This window comes from Prunus mume, linkage group LG2 (assembly GCF_029339155.1).
Source record: "Prunus mume cultivar Tortuosa linkage group LG2, ASM2933915v1, whole genome shotgun sequence".
Classification (NCBI taxonomy): domain Eukaryota; kingdom Viridiplantae; phylum Streptophyta; class Magnoliopsida; order Rosales; family Rosaceae; genus Prunus; species Prunus mume.
Window position 1 is genome coordinate 6,450,230 of NC_142699.1, and position 16,112 is coordinate 6,466,341.

Below are 16,112 nucleotides of genomic sequence, written 5' to 3' on the forward strand. Positions count from 1 at the left end.
ATTGATGGCAGGTTTGCAATTTATAAGAAGTTAAAAGTCTCTTTGTTATGTTGTAAATGAAATTTGGATATGTTTCTAAAGTCCATTTCATATATGTTTTTTTTATAATAATTTGGGCCCCTATATTGAGTATAATAGTGAATCTCCCTTAATAAATTTTCAAACTTGACATGCAGGCATTATATTTATCGTTAATCTAAGAAATTCTTAAATTTTCTATTATTTTATTTCACATTAATCTAAGTATGCATAGCAATTCTTAAACTTTCTAATGGCTAAGGAGAAAAATCTACACTTTTGGCTGTATCTAGCCAGGAAAAAAATATGGGTGGTGATTTTCCCACTCTCCTTTTATCCATCTACACTCATTTTTGTTTTTTTAATACATTTTACTATAAGATAAAAGGGAGTGTAAGTAAACAAAAAAGGAGTGAGAACATATAATTTTAAAAAAAATGAAGTGTAAATGGATAAAAAGAGAATGAAAAAATCAGTACTCAAAAATATTGGTGGAAAGGCGAATGCATTATTTTCTTAGGTATCATCCTTATCATTCAATATGTTAATAATAAATCTAAAGTTGAACATCTTAATTAATTTATGGTTATAATATTGAAAAATGTTCTAAATTCGAATCAAGTCGTTAACAAAAAGAAGTTTAAAAAATCTTAAGATCTGATTATTTTGAAGTTTTTTTTTTTTTAATCCAAAAGAGTACTCTGTTAGTTTAACTTCATAATTACATATTTGTCCAAAAAAAACTTCATAATTACGTAATTCTTACATCATATTAGCCATCTTATTGTCCTTTCTTCTAGGTCATGACAACTATTATTTGCCAAAAGCCAAAGATAAGTCATAAAAATGTCTTTGTAATTTCGTTAATATGATTATAGGCCATGGGCAATTATGTAATCACATTCTTTACGGCTGGAAATTTCTGTTAATTCAGGTGAAAAATCTCACTCAGATCGTTTTGGGTACACTTTTTCTACTTTCTTAATTTCTACATCAAGCAATAAAAAGGAGCTGTCCTCTTCTCTCCTTGGATTGTCTTCTTCTCTCTTTGGATTGATTTCATAGATTTATAAGTAGTCACTGTTTTTGGGTTTCCATAACAAGACTTTGGATCTTTTTCAGTGTAAACTCCAAGTTCAATACAAACCTTTTGGATAGAGCTTGATTCTTTCATGGGTATCCGAGCTCTTTGCTCTTCTGGGTTCCAAGTTTGAATCTTTACCAGATTTCATCTGGGTTTTATTTGGTTTTCTCTGTTGTGGAACTCAATCTGATTTTTGGAGAGTGTTATGCGAATTTGAGGTGGGTTTTCGCTGGAAGGTTCATCAATGGCAGCAGGTCAAGATTTGATTGAGCTCAAATTCAGGCTATCTGATGGCACCGACATAGGTCCACACAAGTATAGCCCATCTACCACTGTACAATCACTTAAAGAGAAAATACTTGCACAATGGCCTAAAGGTTTTATTTCTTTTCAGCTTACTCTTCTGTTAAAGTTCTGTTTTTTTTTTCTCGTCATATTTTTGCAAAACTTATATATGTTATTGAGGTTCTTTTGCTTTTTATATGATTAGGTTGGCTTCTTGAGAGCTTTTTGCATCAAGCTTTCTCATTAAGCTTATCACAGCTTTAGGTGGTGTTGTGTACTTTGAATCTTCTTAGACCATTTTAGCAATTTTGATTGGAAACAATGTATTGGACACTGTACGAATTGAAGTCCAAATATATGGGTTAGAGTATTGAAAATTCTGTTAGTAAATTTTTCGTTGCTCTTATCATTATCTGTAGTACCTTGTCCAAGTAAGTTGAGGCTCCCACTCTGTCCTTCATTGTAGATATAGTCTGAATATGCCGAAAATGAATTATGACACAGTTCTGAGTCGTTCTCAAGAAGTGTATGCTCAAGTTAGTCACACATTTAGGAATAATGTTATCAATGTAGTTGTTTATGGTACTGCATTAGAACCCTTGTTTCATATGTGTTGCTGATGTTGGCACCAATCAAAACAGAATATTGAAAGAGGACAAAGCCTATATTTTGACGAAAATAATGATGCTTAGTTTGCTCCATGATCACACCATTGTGCTTTGGTTTGAAATTGACTCATGTTTTCTCATGCTATGCAATATCTATTTGATAGAGAAAGAAAATGGTCCGAGGACAATAAATGATTTGAAGCTTATTAATGCGGGAAAGATACTGGAAAACAACAGGACCCTAGCTGATTCCAGACTTCCAGTCGGTGAACTACCAGGAGGTCTCATCACTATGCATGTGGTTGTGCGTCCTCCTATTGCAGACAAAAAGAATGGTAATTATGTTTCTATTTACTAGACATATGTTGCATATATCTTATAGAACAACATGCTCTTTGGCGAATTCGTTGTTTTTATTAGTCTCTACCCCGAGGTATTTAACATATTTGGCTCTTTTGATGAACCTTTGCCCCTGAATTCCAAATATATTGTAGTTAAGAGGCATGGTTCTTATGCATCAATCTCTTATGATTCCATCTCCTTCTGAGCAATAAGCATCAAGGTCTTCTTGCTTCTGATTGCCTCACCATATCTTGACCCTCAGCACGCATGCTAAAAATCTGGATTCAGTGTTGAGCCAAAATTAATCTTCCATGCTAGTTCTCAGAAGTACAACTTTTAATAACATTGCAATATAATAGGGAGCTGAAAGCATTAGATCAAGTCTTTTGTAATAGCTTCATCCTGTAAAGCATAAGAGGTTCTTATTTATTTTTTCTATGTTTGTATATTTATTTTGTATGCTTGTTCCTTATCTGAATTTCCGGTCCTTCTCTCCCTTGAAATTGGCTTTGTATATAGTCCATTCTTAAGTTTTCCCTGTGTTCTATATCATTCTTTCGTTAGAAGCTCTGACTTTCAAAGAAAACTATATTGCCCCTTCTTTTCAATCATTATTAGGAGATGAGATTATGGAACTTGAAATTCTGGGTAGCAAAAAAACTATGAAAGTCACAATATAAGACACTTTCACATTTACGTTATATAATGCTTATGTTAAAGTTATGTTACCCAAACAGAGCAAAGCAGTTTCAGACACAAGGAACTAATGGTTGCATTTTCCACAGATAAATTGCTGAATGATTCTCCAGAGAAGCCTCGATGTTCATGTTCAATATTGTAGCTTCTCTTAATAAATGAGAAAGCTTCATCAGTCTGTTAGTGTCATTCTGTGTCTTTTCATTTGTTGCCGACGATGAGATGCTGTTAACAATCTAAGTTCCCTTTCACAAGTGGCAGCAAGAAGTTCATGGATCCATCAGCCAGACTTTTGTTACTTTGAATCTTGTTGTCTCCCTCCGTATGTAAAACAGCTTATAGTTCCTTATTGCATATGATTTGTTAATGAGAAAAGGACCACATTGTTGCGTTGGGAGCCTCTGATTTATTTTCATGAATGAATACAAGTGTAAAAGAAAAAACATCAAACGACCTTAATTAATTTGATTGATTTGCGAGTATATTGTAAGCAGAATTTCTCTTTCTTTATTATTATTATTATTTAAATTGGTAGAAGAATACGCGTATATTATTACTGTATGTTTTCTTGGTCTGCATATTATTGCAAGCGCCCAATTACACCCGAGGCCTTTTAAACCATAAAATGATGAAACCCCTGTTGAGCACAGGGCTTGGACAAACCTTTCCAACACCCAAGGACCAGGAGAACAAGATGAAATTGCCAAATTCCACCCAACTGAAATTGGAAGTTAGAAGGGATGTATGGGAAGAAGTTATATATTTTTTTCCTTGACGATATTAAATATAAATTACAAAAAAGAATTTGATTTACTATACAGCAGAATAGCTTACAACAATTCACCCCCGCCCCCCTCAACCCCCAAAAAAGGGTCAATTATGTACTTGTGAAACTATTGACCAGAGAGTTTATATACACTGCTGCAGCTTAGCTTTTGATACCGCATTCCAGCATTGTAAAGTTTCACCACTAATAGCCAAGTGGCCCATGCATAATCCACCTTGGACATACATGATGACATGAGGCAGCATGGCAGTTGGACCATCAATTTCTTAACCTGGTAAATGGCTATTTCTTCATCTTCACGCACAAGATAGGATGGCTTGGTGACTATTATGAAGGGTCCAGAAATGGGGATGTTGAGGAGCGATTTAAGTATAGGGATTTCTTTGACGCTCGAACATTCTTGAGAGTCATCATTAGCTTTTGTCTCTCTCCTTCAACCTCTGCAAATTGAAGGCTTAACTGAGAGTAACGATCATGCATCTCTTTCAGTTCTGTTTCCACAGTAGCATATCTTCCCTTAAGGTCCAGCATGTCTTTAATTAGCTCATTGATGTCTCTAAAGCTGTGAAACACTGCTTCCTCATCACTGTGTTGTTTCACGAAAGAACTGGAACACAGGAGGATTTCAAGTTAATTGTTAACCTCATAAGAAGTTGGTTTGTTCTGCTAATTTTTAAAGTGAACCACCCGTTCCCCCTAAAAGTAACACATTTTAAAATTACCGCAGCCAAGCTTCAGGAGGAGAGATAAAAAGAGACAATATGATGTCTTCTCCCAAGAATGCCCACATAATGCCAGTTTGAAAGGGTCAGTCAGAGTTGTATAAAATGTACCTCTGAAACTGGAAAGTTGATTTCTTCTTTGCCTGCAATGCTTCAGCAAGTTCAACTTCCAATGCGAGCACCCTCTCTAGTGCATTGCCACTGCAAGAAAATTCGTTGAATAAGGGAAATATACTTCCCAATTCTTCATTTACCTAATCAAAAAGCCAAATATGATGTCAGTTCAAGGACACGCTTATAATGTAAGGTGTAAGCATCATAAAGTTATTTACCTTATTTAATTGCATCAGCTCTCTTTGTACACCAGAAAATTTTGGGTCAAAATGATGATCATCTAGGGGAAGAAGCAAATTTTCATGTTTCATCCTTTCCAACTGCAAGAAGATAACACGGGTTAGAAAAGATCTGTCATGAAAAAAAAATAAGTTTATGTCAGGACCTAGAATCTGTAACTGACGATGATGATAACTTTTAATCCATAGTCCCTGCTCTCCAACCATAGATAATGATACTGTAGCAATACCAAAGAATCTGCTCACTTGTCTATATATGAAATACGTACCTCCTTATTTAAGTTGTCCATGCAAGACTTTAAGCTTTGGGCCTTAAAATGCTCATTGGCAAGAACCAAATGCTTCATGTCACTATTAAGAACATCCTTTTGTTTTGAAGGTACAACACTAGGGATACCATTTACACCTCTGGATACAAGATCATCCTGTCCAATGAAGCACATTGATTGTCAGATACCAAAATTTCAAGATAGAGAATAAAAGAGTACATAACTTGGAAAAATGAAATAAAGTAAACCTTTTCTTTGACAATTGTGAACAATCCTATTCCTCTGCTAAAGGAATAGGATGAACTTTCAAGTTTTGAAAATACAAGCTACGAAAGATAACACATTCACCACCACTTGTGTGGTCACACTCCATAGATCAAACTTATATTATTTTGATTGACTTATTATAGGATTTCTTCTGTACTTAGATTTCAGCAGTTTTTCATGGAAAAGTTGACAACATTAATGGTGATCAAGGAGTTTAAACCCCAGTAACTGGTAGTACCAACCAAATATATTAGCCACCGTCTACTTCACTCTGTGGTGGTATTTCCCAGGAAACTTGTTTAACGTGATAGCAGGGGGGTCAGTATTGCGCAAGCAAAGGCTAGCACTACGAAATAGATATGCTAATAAGTTTGGTAATATTTGGAGCAGCAACTCACTAAGGTAATGTCAAGCTGTCAACTAGTATTAGTAGGAACTATACCCTTTAGGAGCACCATCAAACTCTCTATGATGGAAAAAAGCAGATAAGTATAGCAAACTAAAAGCATCTTTTTGCCTGAGGGCAGTATGAAAAAGGAATTCTTGTTCACTTTTCCAGAATCTTAATGGAGAAAAGTGAAATATCCAGAACGTGTATAAGCTAACATAAGCATGCTGATGCTACATAGTTGCACAAATTAGAGTATCAATGGAATAACTTTCTCTATATAGAGATTAAAACAGTTAAGTACCTGCTCAGAGTGTATATTGATGAGTCCATTTGATTGGTCTACTTCATCAATGGAATTCAAGCATTCAGGATCAGCTGCTTCACAATTCGCTAAATCTAGCTCAGAAAACTTAGCTAACGGGTCCTCTCTTACCATGCTGCTTTGCACGCCAGATGTCAATTTCTTGTGGCGAACTTTTTCAACAACCGGATCATCAGACATGTAATCTGCTTTGTGTAAACTGCCATTGCCTTCCCTCTGATTATTTATAGAAGCTGAAGAACTCTCAAGCAAATCCTTCGTTGAGGTGAGTTCTAAAGCAATTTTAGCCATTTCCTCATTGCACTTTTGCAAAGACGCTTCAAGTTGTTGTTTTTCTTCCTTACAGCACTCAAGGCTTATTAATGAGCATTCCTTTTCAGCCTTCATCAGGTCATAGGCTTTCATTATTTCACGCTTTTCAGAAAGCGCTGAATGTAGGTCAGACTCCAATTCCAAGATCCTCATTCCTAGCTCTTCATTTCTCTTTACATGAGTAGCTTCAGATCTCTTCCTGTTCTCAACTTCGTTGATTGCATCTTGTAATTTCATGAGCATCTCCTCACTATGCTTCTTGCACATAGCAAGCTGTTGTTTCAGTTCTTGCAGCTTGGTTTCATACTGCTCTTTGATGAATGCAATTCTTAAGGACTCTTGCATGGCAACTGGCGGCCCTTCTGGTTCTCTTTTATCATGTGCATGGAGACCCTCAGCATAAGCCTTGTCTTTAAGCTCCTTAAAATGGATGGACAAGTTCTTAAACTCTTCTGTCTTCAAAACCTGTTCAGCAAGCCTCTGTGTAAGCTCGCCACATTTATTGCGCAACATTATCAATTCATCTTTATATCCTTCCAGCAAGGTTATCTCAGCGCACTGTTCATTCAACTTGGCTTTGAGTACTAAAACATTGACTTCTAGTGCTTCCTTGGAGAATATCAGGTTATCAATCTCTTCTTCAGAAGTCATCAAAGTATACTCCAGCCTTTCGATCTCAAGAGCAGACTGACTATTATCCACGTGGACAACACCCTCCACATTTTCTGCTCTTTTCTTGTATTCCTCAAGTTCAGTCCTCATGGCACTGTTTGTATCAAGAAGTATCCTATTTTGAGCACTGGAGGCTTCCAACTCAGATTTAAGGGAACTGAGACTTGCCATCAATTTGGTGTTCTCTTCAAGGTAATGCCTTTCGCTAGCAAGACATTTATTAAGCATATTCTCTACATTGAGGTGATCGTTACAAAGCTCAGAAACATGGCTATCTGAAAACTGAAGTTTCTGGTCAAGCTCTTCAATCATGGCCTTATATTGAGTCTTTGCAAAAGTGAGTCCAACATCAGCAGCTATTGAAAATTCATGCATTTCAGATAACTGAGCTTCCAAAGCTGATATGGAAGAGCATTCTTCACGAACATCTTTCAGACATTCCTCAGAATCCAACAGGAGACGGAGAACTCTGGATTTCTCAAGCTCTAGGTCTGATACCAATTGTTTGAGGTGGACCAGCTCAGCCTTCTGGTGATCAAAATCTAGTAACTGGTTGTTCTTCTCGTTCAATTGGTAAGTGAGATCTGTAATTGTACCCTCTAACTTATCTCTGAGATTGCTCTCAATTTGCAACTCGTCATGCAAAGAGAACAAACTTCCTTGCAAACTATTAAGCTTCAGAACAAGCTTGGAAGATTCTTCAGTTTTATAATGTAAGGACACCATCAAAGCTTCTTTCTCCTCTGACAATGCTGCTATGGTCAGGTTACACCTTCCTAGTTCTTCAATCTTGGTCTCAAATTGAGTTTTTGTGAAAGTGAGTCCAACATCAGCAGCTATTGAAAACTCATGCATTTCAGACAATTGAGCTTCCAGAGCAGATATGAAGGAACATTCTTGACGGACATCTTTTAGACATTCCTCAGAGTCAAACAAGAGACGGGAAACTCTCGATTTCTCTAGTTCTAGATCGGATACCAATTGTTTGAGATGGACAAGCTCAGCCTTTTGCTGATCAAAACCAAGCAGCTGGCAATGCTTCTCGTTCAATTGGGAAGTGAGATCTGTAATTGCACTCTCTAACTTATCTCTGAGATTTCTCTCAATTTGCAACTCATCATGCAAAGAGAGCAAACTTCCTTGCAAATATTTAAGCTCCTGAGCAAGCTTGGAAGATTCTTCAGTTTTATCCTGTAAGGACGTCATCAAAGCTTCTTTTTCCTCTGACAATGCTGCTATTGTCAGGTTACACCTTCCTATTTCTTCAATCCTGGTCTCATATTGAGTTTTTGTGAAAGTAAGTCCAACATCAGCAGCTATTGAAAATTCATGCATTTCAGACAATTGAGCTTCCAAAGCAGATACGGAAGAACATTCTTCATGGACATCTTTTAGACATTCTTCAGAGTCCAACAAGAGACCGGAAACTCTTGATTTCTCTAGTTCTAGATCAGATAACAATTGTTTGAGATAGACAACCTCAGCCTTCTGCCCATCAAAACCCAGCAACTGGCAATGCTTCTCGTTCAACTGGGAAGTGAGATCTGTAATTGCACTCTCTAACTTATCTCTGAGATTTCTCTCAGTTTGCAAATCATCATGCAAGGAGAGCAAACTTCCTTGCAAACTATTAAGCTCCTGAGCAAGCTTGGAAGATTCTTCAGTTTTGTCCTGTAAGGAAATTATCAAAGCTTCTTTTTCCTCTGACATTGCTGCCATGGACAGGTTACACCTTCTCAGTTCTTCGGTTACCTTCTCAAACTCCATAATTTGACCAGCAAGGTCCTGGTTTTTAGAAGTAAGTTGCTGCAGCTCCATTTCTAACTGATTAAGATCAGAAAAAAGTTCTCTGTGCTGTTGTGCATAATTCTCTTCGGCTACAGAACTAATCTCTGGTCTGTTTGCAAGGGCCTCAACTTGTAACTGGAGCTTTCGCACCAGGGCATTTGAAAGTTCTAGTGTATCCATTATACCTCGTAGATCATGTTCAAATTGCCGTTTTATGATCAGATTATCAGATTCTGCTGCGCTTAAAGACTCCCGAGCTATATCTCTTTCTTGTGCTATATCTTTCTTCTCCTCCATAAGCTGGACAATCTTCTCATATGCATTGTGCTGAAGCTCTTCTATTTGCAACACTACACCTGTTAAATCTTTGGATTCCAAGTCCTGACTGACACATCCAATGCAGAGATCCATGCCTTTATACTTTTGGTCATAAGATGCCAACAGATTCCATAACTTACCCTGTAGAAAGTTCACAATATTCTGCAGATTTTCCTTCACATAAGTCAGCTCATCAAAGTCAGTTCTGACATATTTCAACTCTTCCTGCAAAGATGAAATTCTATTTTGAAGAGTGTCATTTTCTAGGGTTTCCTTTTTCAACAAATTTTCCAGCTGTAATTTTTCAGTAGTGCAGGCTTTGTATTTGCTCTCATAAGTTTCGTATTCTTTTATTATATCCTTCCATTCAGCAATCTTCTGGATAAGAAGATCATTTTCACTAGTGGCGTTTTGTAAATCTGCTTCCAAAACTTGGTTCCTCAGAGCCAAGTCATTGCAGTTTGAATTGCAAGTATCCTTGTACTCATTCAGGAAGCGAATCTCATCCAGTGCAGTCTGCAGCCTCCGCATCAATAACTCATTGGACTCAGTTGAAAGCTCCAACTGTTGTGAAAGGTCATGCACTTTCTCTTCAGTCAATCCAAAGTCAGCACTTGCTTCAACCAAAGTAACCTGTAAAGCCTTTGAGAAGACATCCAAATACACATTCACCAGATGCACTTCATAAAGTTCTTCTTCAACCTTTTGGTAAAGCCCCTTCTGAAAGAGGAGAGATTTTCTCAAATCCTCTGATAATATATTTCCATCTAAATGCTGTTTGTTTATCCCAGAGCACTGATTCTGACACTGCAAGTGTTCTGCAGAATGAGATTCCTCTGAATCCAACTTCTGATTCTGCAGGATTTCTTCACACGCAGGTAAGCTTGGAAGCAAAGAATCTGCAAAAGCCTGTTTAATGAGGTTCTCATTATTCTCATACATGGACTGAACCTGAAAAGAAAGCAATTCAAGGTCCTTCTGTAACTGGTTCACAGCAATGGAGTAATTCATGCGTGCCCTTTTAAGTGCTGCTTCTGCTGTAGTAGCCCTTCTTTCAAGCTCCTTGTTCAGAGAATCGAAATCACGCTTTTCTTTGGAAAATATTATTCTCTCATTGTTCATGTCTTGCTGGATTCTCTCCATCTCAGCTTTAGCGGATGAAATTGTGTACAGGCAAGTAGAATGCTCATTTCTGAGATTCTGCAATTCTCCCATCATCTGTCTCTGGTTTTCCTCAAGTTCCTGAATGAGAGCTTCATAGTAGCACTCCATCTGGTCTGCTTTCTTTGCAAGGCTTTCTCGTTCAGCTTTCAACTCATTCACCTCTCTTAAAAGCTCAAAGACTTCTCCTTTCATTGCATTGGCAGCATCTACAGAATCAAAGTCTTGCGACACTGGGCCAGGTATGCTTAGACAATGAAGCGCACCTTCTGGTTGATAAAAATCTGCATCAAACCTGGTTCCTATTACTAATTGCTCACGTTTATGTAAACTCATTTCATCGGCCTGCTTTATGCTTGTCAAGTTCAGCCCTGAACTTGCCTGTCCAGTTTCTTGTTTGAGAACTTGCAGAACACCAAGCAATCCCTCGAAATCCGAAAGAAAGGACGCGAAGTCCCTTTCATGTATTCCAAAGCATGCCTTTCTCTGAAGCTCTCTTATTTTATCATCCATATCTGAAAGCCCTTTAAACCACCTGAGCTGTAACTCATGAAAAAGGTAATCCTGGCCTATCTCAATAGTTTCTCTGCTTAATTTGGAACTTTTTTGCTCCTCAAGATCTTCTTTCAACTTTGAACATTCTGATCTCAGTATGGAAACTTCTTTTGCTAATCGTTCTCCAGAAGCAATTTCAGCATCAAGTTGAACAGAAAATTTTTGTGCTTCAATGCCTATTTCATCAGCATGACTCTGTAGAGTGCTCACCTCCTGCTTAAGCTCAAGAATAGATGATTCAGCTGCTTCCAAGCTTCCTCTAAGTCTACTATTTTTCTCATAAGAATTTGGCAGGCCAGCATCTGCAGAAAAGTCAGAACCCCAGCCATGAGCCCACTCATTGGTCCCCTGTGCCAAGAACTGCTGATCAGAGGGGGCTCCTTTCTCTTGTCCAGGACTTTGACTAAGGGACAATCCACCTAAATCACCAGAGGTAGTACTCTTAAGACTATCAATCTCATGGGTGCTGGACGTATCATGTTTCTCAGCATATAAACTTTCTGAAGTATTGGAAGAACCATCAAATCCAACAGTTGAATCTGCATACTCTTCATTCAGCCCAACCTCCTCTTCAAGGGGAGAGAGTTCTTTAAATTTCACTCTCGCATTCATCTGCAAAAAGAAGAAAAAATTTATTGGAAACATATATTATGACAACAGATCAGAACGCCTATCACAAAGATAATAACTCCATCCAGTAAAAGAACTCATATAATGGAAAGTTTTTAAATTTGTACAACAAAACGCAACATTACAAGTACAAGAAAACGCAAGGGTTATCACTCTCAGAATTTGTGAGAGACGTCAAGTTTCTCAGTAACTGACTCATGGAAATTGTTCAAAGGGGATGGATATACCCAAAAACTCTGCAAAAGCAGGCCTATCTTTCTCATCAGATACAGAAGTATACTATATTTCAAAGTGAATTAGAATCCCTTGCTTCATCTTTATGTCTTTAAAATCATAGTAGCAACAGTGAGCCTAATTTCATCTTTGATAGCACAAACGTGTTCTGAGAAAGGTGTTTGTTTTGTCTGAATCTATATTTATCTTCCATACATGCCAGACGCGCCTCAGAGGATTACTAGTTTTAATTTAGATCATGTCATAAAAAGACATGTGACCAGCATATACCAGACAAAATAGATAGAGATAGATCATCGATGTGCTATCAATAAGAAAAACTGAATTGAAATAATATTTATCGTACGGGCACATCCCCTATTGTATTGTTGGCTCTGGAGTTTCGGGATGTCCCATTTAGCAATATTTATCTTGATTTGTCTGAAATGTTGTATTGAGTGTGGTTTTCCTTGTATTATGTTTTTAGTTGTTATTGCCTAGGTGGACTGCTTGTCTATCTCCTATTGCGTGTTTTGCTCCTTTTCCCAATAAACTTTTATTTCATATTTAAACAAAACAAATAAAAGAGTGAAATAATAAAATAGAAATGGTTTATGCAAAGATGGACAAAATTCTGAAATATTTGTTTCAAGGAGCTTATGTTTTTCCAAAAAGTTCAATAGAAATATAAATTCAGAATCCAAGACAGTGAACCATCATATACTCTATGGACAAACAGAGACAGAAGAAAAAGATTGACCTTATCCATCTGATCATTCACTGTATCTTCAGAAGATGATATTCTTCTAGCTGTGGATACATCATTTCTATTCTGGTCAGAGGTTGTTCGTAGACCACTCTCTCTGAGCTCCCTCTGCTGCTCAAACTCTCTGAAAGGAAAAGAAGTACAGATTAACTACTGAAATTAGATAAAGAAGAGATTAACATGTTTTAATGCTTACCTGAAGCCAGTTTTAGAAGTTAGCAGCTGTACAGTAACCTGACGTGGATTAAGACAAAAAACAATTGTCAAACAGAAGTAAATTATAGTTAATAACCAGCATTGAAGAACAACTAACAGTGTTTACTGGAAGTTTAAAAAAGAAGAAAACTAGCTTTCCTGGGAACATTTTGTCTAAAATAATTTGAACTTCAGAGATTCTCACATGTAAAACAGTTCCAGAATCACACCCGTGGAGAGGCAGTGCAACAGAAGAAGGCTTTGACGCATCAGCATAATCAGCAAGGTTGATATTAGCCTCACCCAGGACACTAGACCGTGAAGAACCCTGATGTCAGTTAGATTTAGGCCAAAAACAAAGTTAAACTCAGTTTAAACAAGGTAATGGCTGCAGTCTGCAGTCAGCTGCTCTGATGGTGATTAGGGACTAGAGAAAAGTTAGTTCATGAATCAACCAAATTTTAAATCAGAAACATTATTTTTAATGAATAAGACTTCTGAAGAAATACTACCATGGTTACCACGAGTTTGTAAAGCTTCTCATCATATTGTTTTGTTTTAGTGTCTTGTAAAAGTCTTGTAGTTTCATAGATAGGATCTCCCCATTTGCAGGTCCCATTCCTCACATTTGCCTTGGTTGTTTTTGCAGTTGCCTTTCCAGAATCAGCAGGTATAAAAGATATAAACAACTTATCCCATCCGGTTTGTGGAACCTGGACAATGCAGAAAGAAACATTGTATTCAGTCGTAGCATAGATTGTAGCTGCTACATATAACACCGTGTTTTCCAATCATGCTATAGAAAAAAATGCATAATTAAAAGGAGTTCAAGTGCACCAAGCATCTACAATGGGCTCCTTTAACCACCTCCTTAGACAAAATTTAGGGATGAACTGAAAAAACACAACTCTAACCATGCTCCCTATCCACCTCCTAATATAGGGAGACCTCTAGGAGCTCCTAAATGTGAGGGGAGAGAAAAGACTCCTAGTGGCTTCCCATAATTAAATGTTGCTTTACTTTAATAATATTTAAAACTTTTATTAATGTTGACTATTTTTGTTATTATTTTATAAAGAGAGAGCATTTATGCTCAATTAGAAAAGAATGAAAACATTTATGACTCCTAACCTATGGAGTATGGTTGGAGTTGAAATTTATAGAGAGCTCTTAAAACAGTTTTCTAGTGTTTTTAGCTAAATTTTAACTAAAAGACAGGGAGCAAGATTGTAGATGCTCTAAGCCATTAGCCATAAGAAACTAGAATTAAATAACACGTCAACTAATGGAAGCTACAGGGCCACATTACTTACATTAAGTTTACAGTCCATTTTAGATTATCTTACACATCATATGACACAATAGAATACCAGATTCATGGAATTACCAGGAAAATGTTAGTAGTGATATGGAAGCAGCAAACATAAAAGTCACAAGACAAAGCCTATTTTCCACAAACTGGTGAATCTAAATTGGCAGCTTAGAAGATTTATTCAACACTGATTTTTGCATCAACAACAGTTACAGGCCAGAAGTTTATGCATGGGTTTCATAAGAAGTGAATACAAATGGGAATGTATTAAAATTATCAACAGAAAACAAAACAAAAAATATTGATCCTCTGAAAAGCCAATTGAGGAATCTAAAAAACAAATTTACAATAAAATTAATAAGATAGAATTTCAGCAGTAAATTCTAAGAAGTTACAACTTACATGTGTAGCATGGAATTGTAGCCTGAAAACCACTTTTACTTTTGTCTTCTCAAGCTTCCACTTAGTGATCCTCGACATTACTGGATAGTCTATCTATAGTCAACTGTGTAACATCAAGGTTCCAAATCCATTCTCCTGCACCATTGTAAATCAATTAAGAGTGATTGCATTATTTCCACAACAAATGGAATGAAATTTGAGACTGCTCATGCAAATTAGAAGTTACATCTCTTGGATGATAAACAATATGCCAGAAAAGCAAAGACATATTTTAGTCCTCACAAATGCTTATGAACCATGTAGGAAAAACAAGAAGTTAGAGAGAGTGATCCCCTTTCCCCCTTCCAAAATGAAATGGGTATATAAAGAAGTTGGCTCAAAATGCAGATACAAGTTAGATGGGTCAGATCACGCTGCACTACGAAATACTCTAGTGCGTCCATATAGAAAAACATGACATTATTTTGAACATTAACTTAAAATTCAAAGTAAAACTAAAACCAACACTCATACAAGCCTAACATTACTATTTGGTCTGATCAGATTTAGCTACATCCATCTACATAATCCAAGATTTTCTTTTCCAATCAGTTTTCTCCGTAATTCTCAGCAGCCAAACAGAAGGTAATGTAAGAAAGTTAAAAGGGAACCAGTTTGGGAAGATAAGTAAATCTAAATTGGAGCACAAACCTTGTAGGACTAGGCACAGACTTGCCCAAAAGGGAAAACCCAAAAACAAATTCAAAATCCCAGTTGAAGATAAGCCGGATCCAAGCTCGGGAAAAAAGCAGAGGATTCAGATGCCAGCTCCAGCAAACCGACAAAAGCAAGACCCAGAAGAAGAAGAACCTCAGAAAACAAACGCAAGCCCGCTGCTGCTACAAGACTGACAAAATAGCCAATACGACTGTGTTAGAGACAAATCCAACTTCCCAGACCGGAAATGCCTAGCCAAATGTGGAAACTTCAAAAACCCAAATCACTGTTTGTCTAGAACACATCGTCAAAACCCATTATTTGGAATAACAAATAAATACCACATGCAGCAAACAACAGTCCAATGTCCCAAAATTCAAACCCAATTATCAGAAACGCCTAAAGAATCCAATGGCACCACACAGCTTCACAAATACAAAGGCTACAAATGCTGTGCTGGTGTGAAGGGAATAGGGGCAGCAGTAAAACTAGTAAAGTTGACACCTTGACACTCAAAATTCAAAACCCATAAATAAAATATAAATTATATAATGTGTATAGTTATAAAAAATTAGACTTTGTTGTCTAATATTATAATGGCAATGAGGATGATGCAGTGCGGGTAGGTACCTAGCTGTGGATCTGTACGTGCTTAAGGTGGAAGGAACAGCAAGTAATCTTGGGCAAGAAGGTTCTAAGAGACGAGAGAGAGAGAGAGAGAGAGAGTGCTACTGTTTCTCTGTGTATGTGTGGTTATGGGTGGGTGGCGTAAATAAGCAGTAAATGGAATGGTTAAGAGCATTAATAAGGTAAGATAGAGCTGGGTTTTCAGCTCAAATATCAACTTCAGATTCTGGAAACCCGCCAAAGCCTGCATTTGTCTGTGTCTCTTAAATCTTTTTTATTTTTGTATTTATTATTTATTTTGTTTTCTACTTTTTTCTTATA

General features: G+C 36.9%; 2 protein-coding genes across 3 annotated transcripts; one reads left to right on the forward strand and one right to left on the reverse strand.

Annotated features, from left to right (window-relative positions):
* The first annotated feature begins 941 nt into the window (after positions 1-941).
* On the forward strand, positions 942-3,515 carry MUB6 (membrane-anchored ubiquitin-fold protein 6 precursor). The gene is made up of 3 exons (XM_008235755.2): positions 942-1,479; positions 2,160-2,330; positions 3,123-3,515. The coding sequence occupies exons 1-3, from the start codon at positions 1,347-1,349 to the stop codon at positions 3,176-3,178; spliced, it is 360 nt and encodes a 119-aa protein (XP_008233977.1). The 5' UTR covers positions 942-1,346; the 3' UTR covers positions 3,179-3,515.
* A 261-nt stretch (positions 3,516-3,776) lies between these two features.
* LOC103332967 (sporulation-specific protein) lies at positions 3,777-15,625 on the reverse strand. Of its 2 annotated transcripts, none has more exons than XM_008235754.3 (11): positions 15,159-15,625; positions 14,469-14,603; positions 13,267-13,467; positions 12,960-13,082; positions 12,756-12,793; positions 12,554-12,683; positions 6,124-11,562; positions 5,165-5,320; positions 4,875-4,976; positions 4,654-4,796; positions 3,777-4,427 (listed from the first exon to the last, which is right to left on the reverse strand). In XM_008235754.3, the coding sequence occupies exons 2-11, from the start codon at positions 14,544-14,546 to the stop codon at positions 4,148-4,150; spliced, it is 6,690 nt and encodes a 2,229-aa protein (XP_008233976.2). In that variant the 5' UTR covers positions 14,547-14,603; positions 15,159-15,625; the 3' UTR covers positions 3,777-4,147. The 2 variants fall into 2 exon arrangements, with proteins under 2 accessions (XP_008233976.2, XP_088902008.1); XM_089045882.1 differs by having other exon boundaries at positions 13,276-13,467; positions 15,159-15,298.
* Between the last annotated feature and the right edge of the window lie 487 nt (positions 15,626-16,112).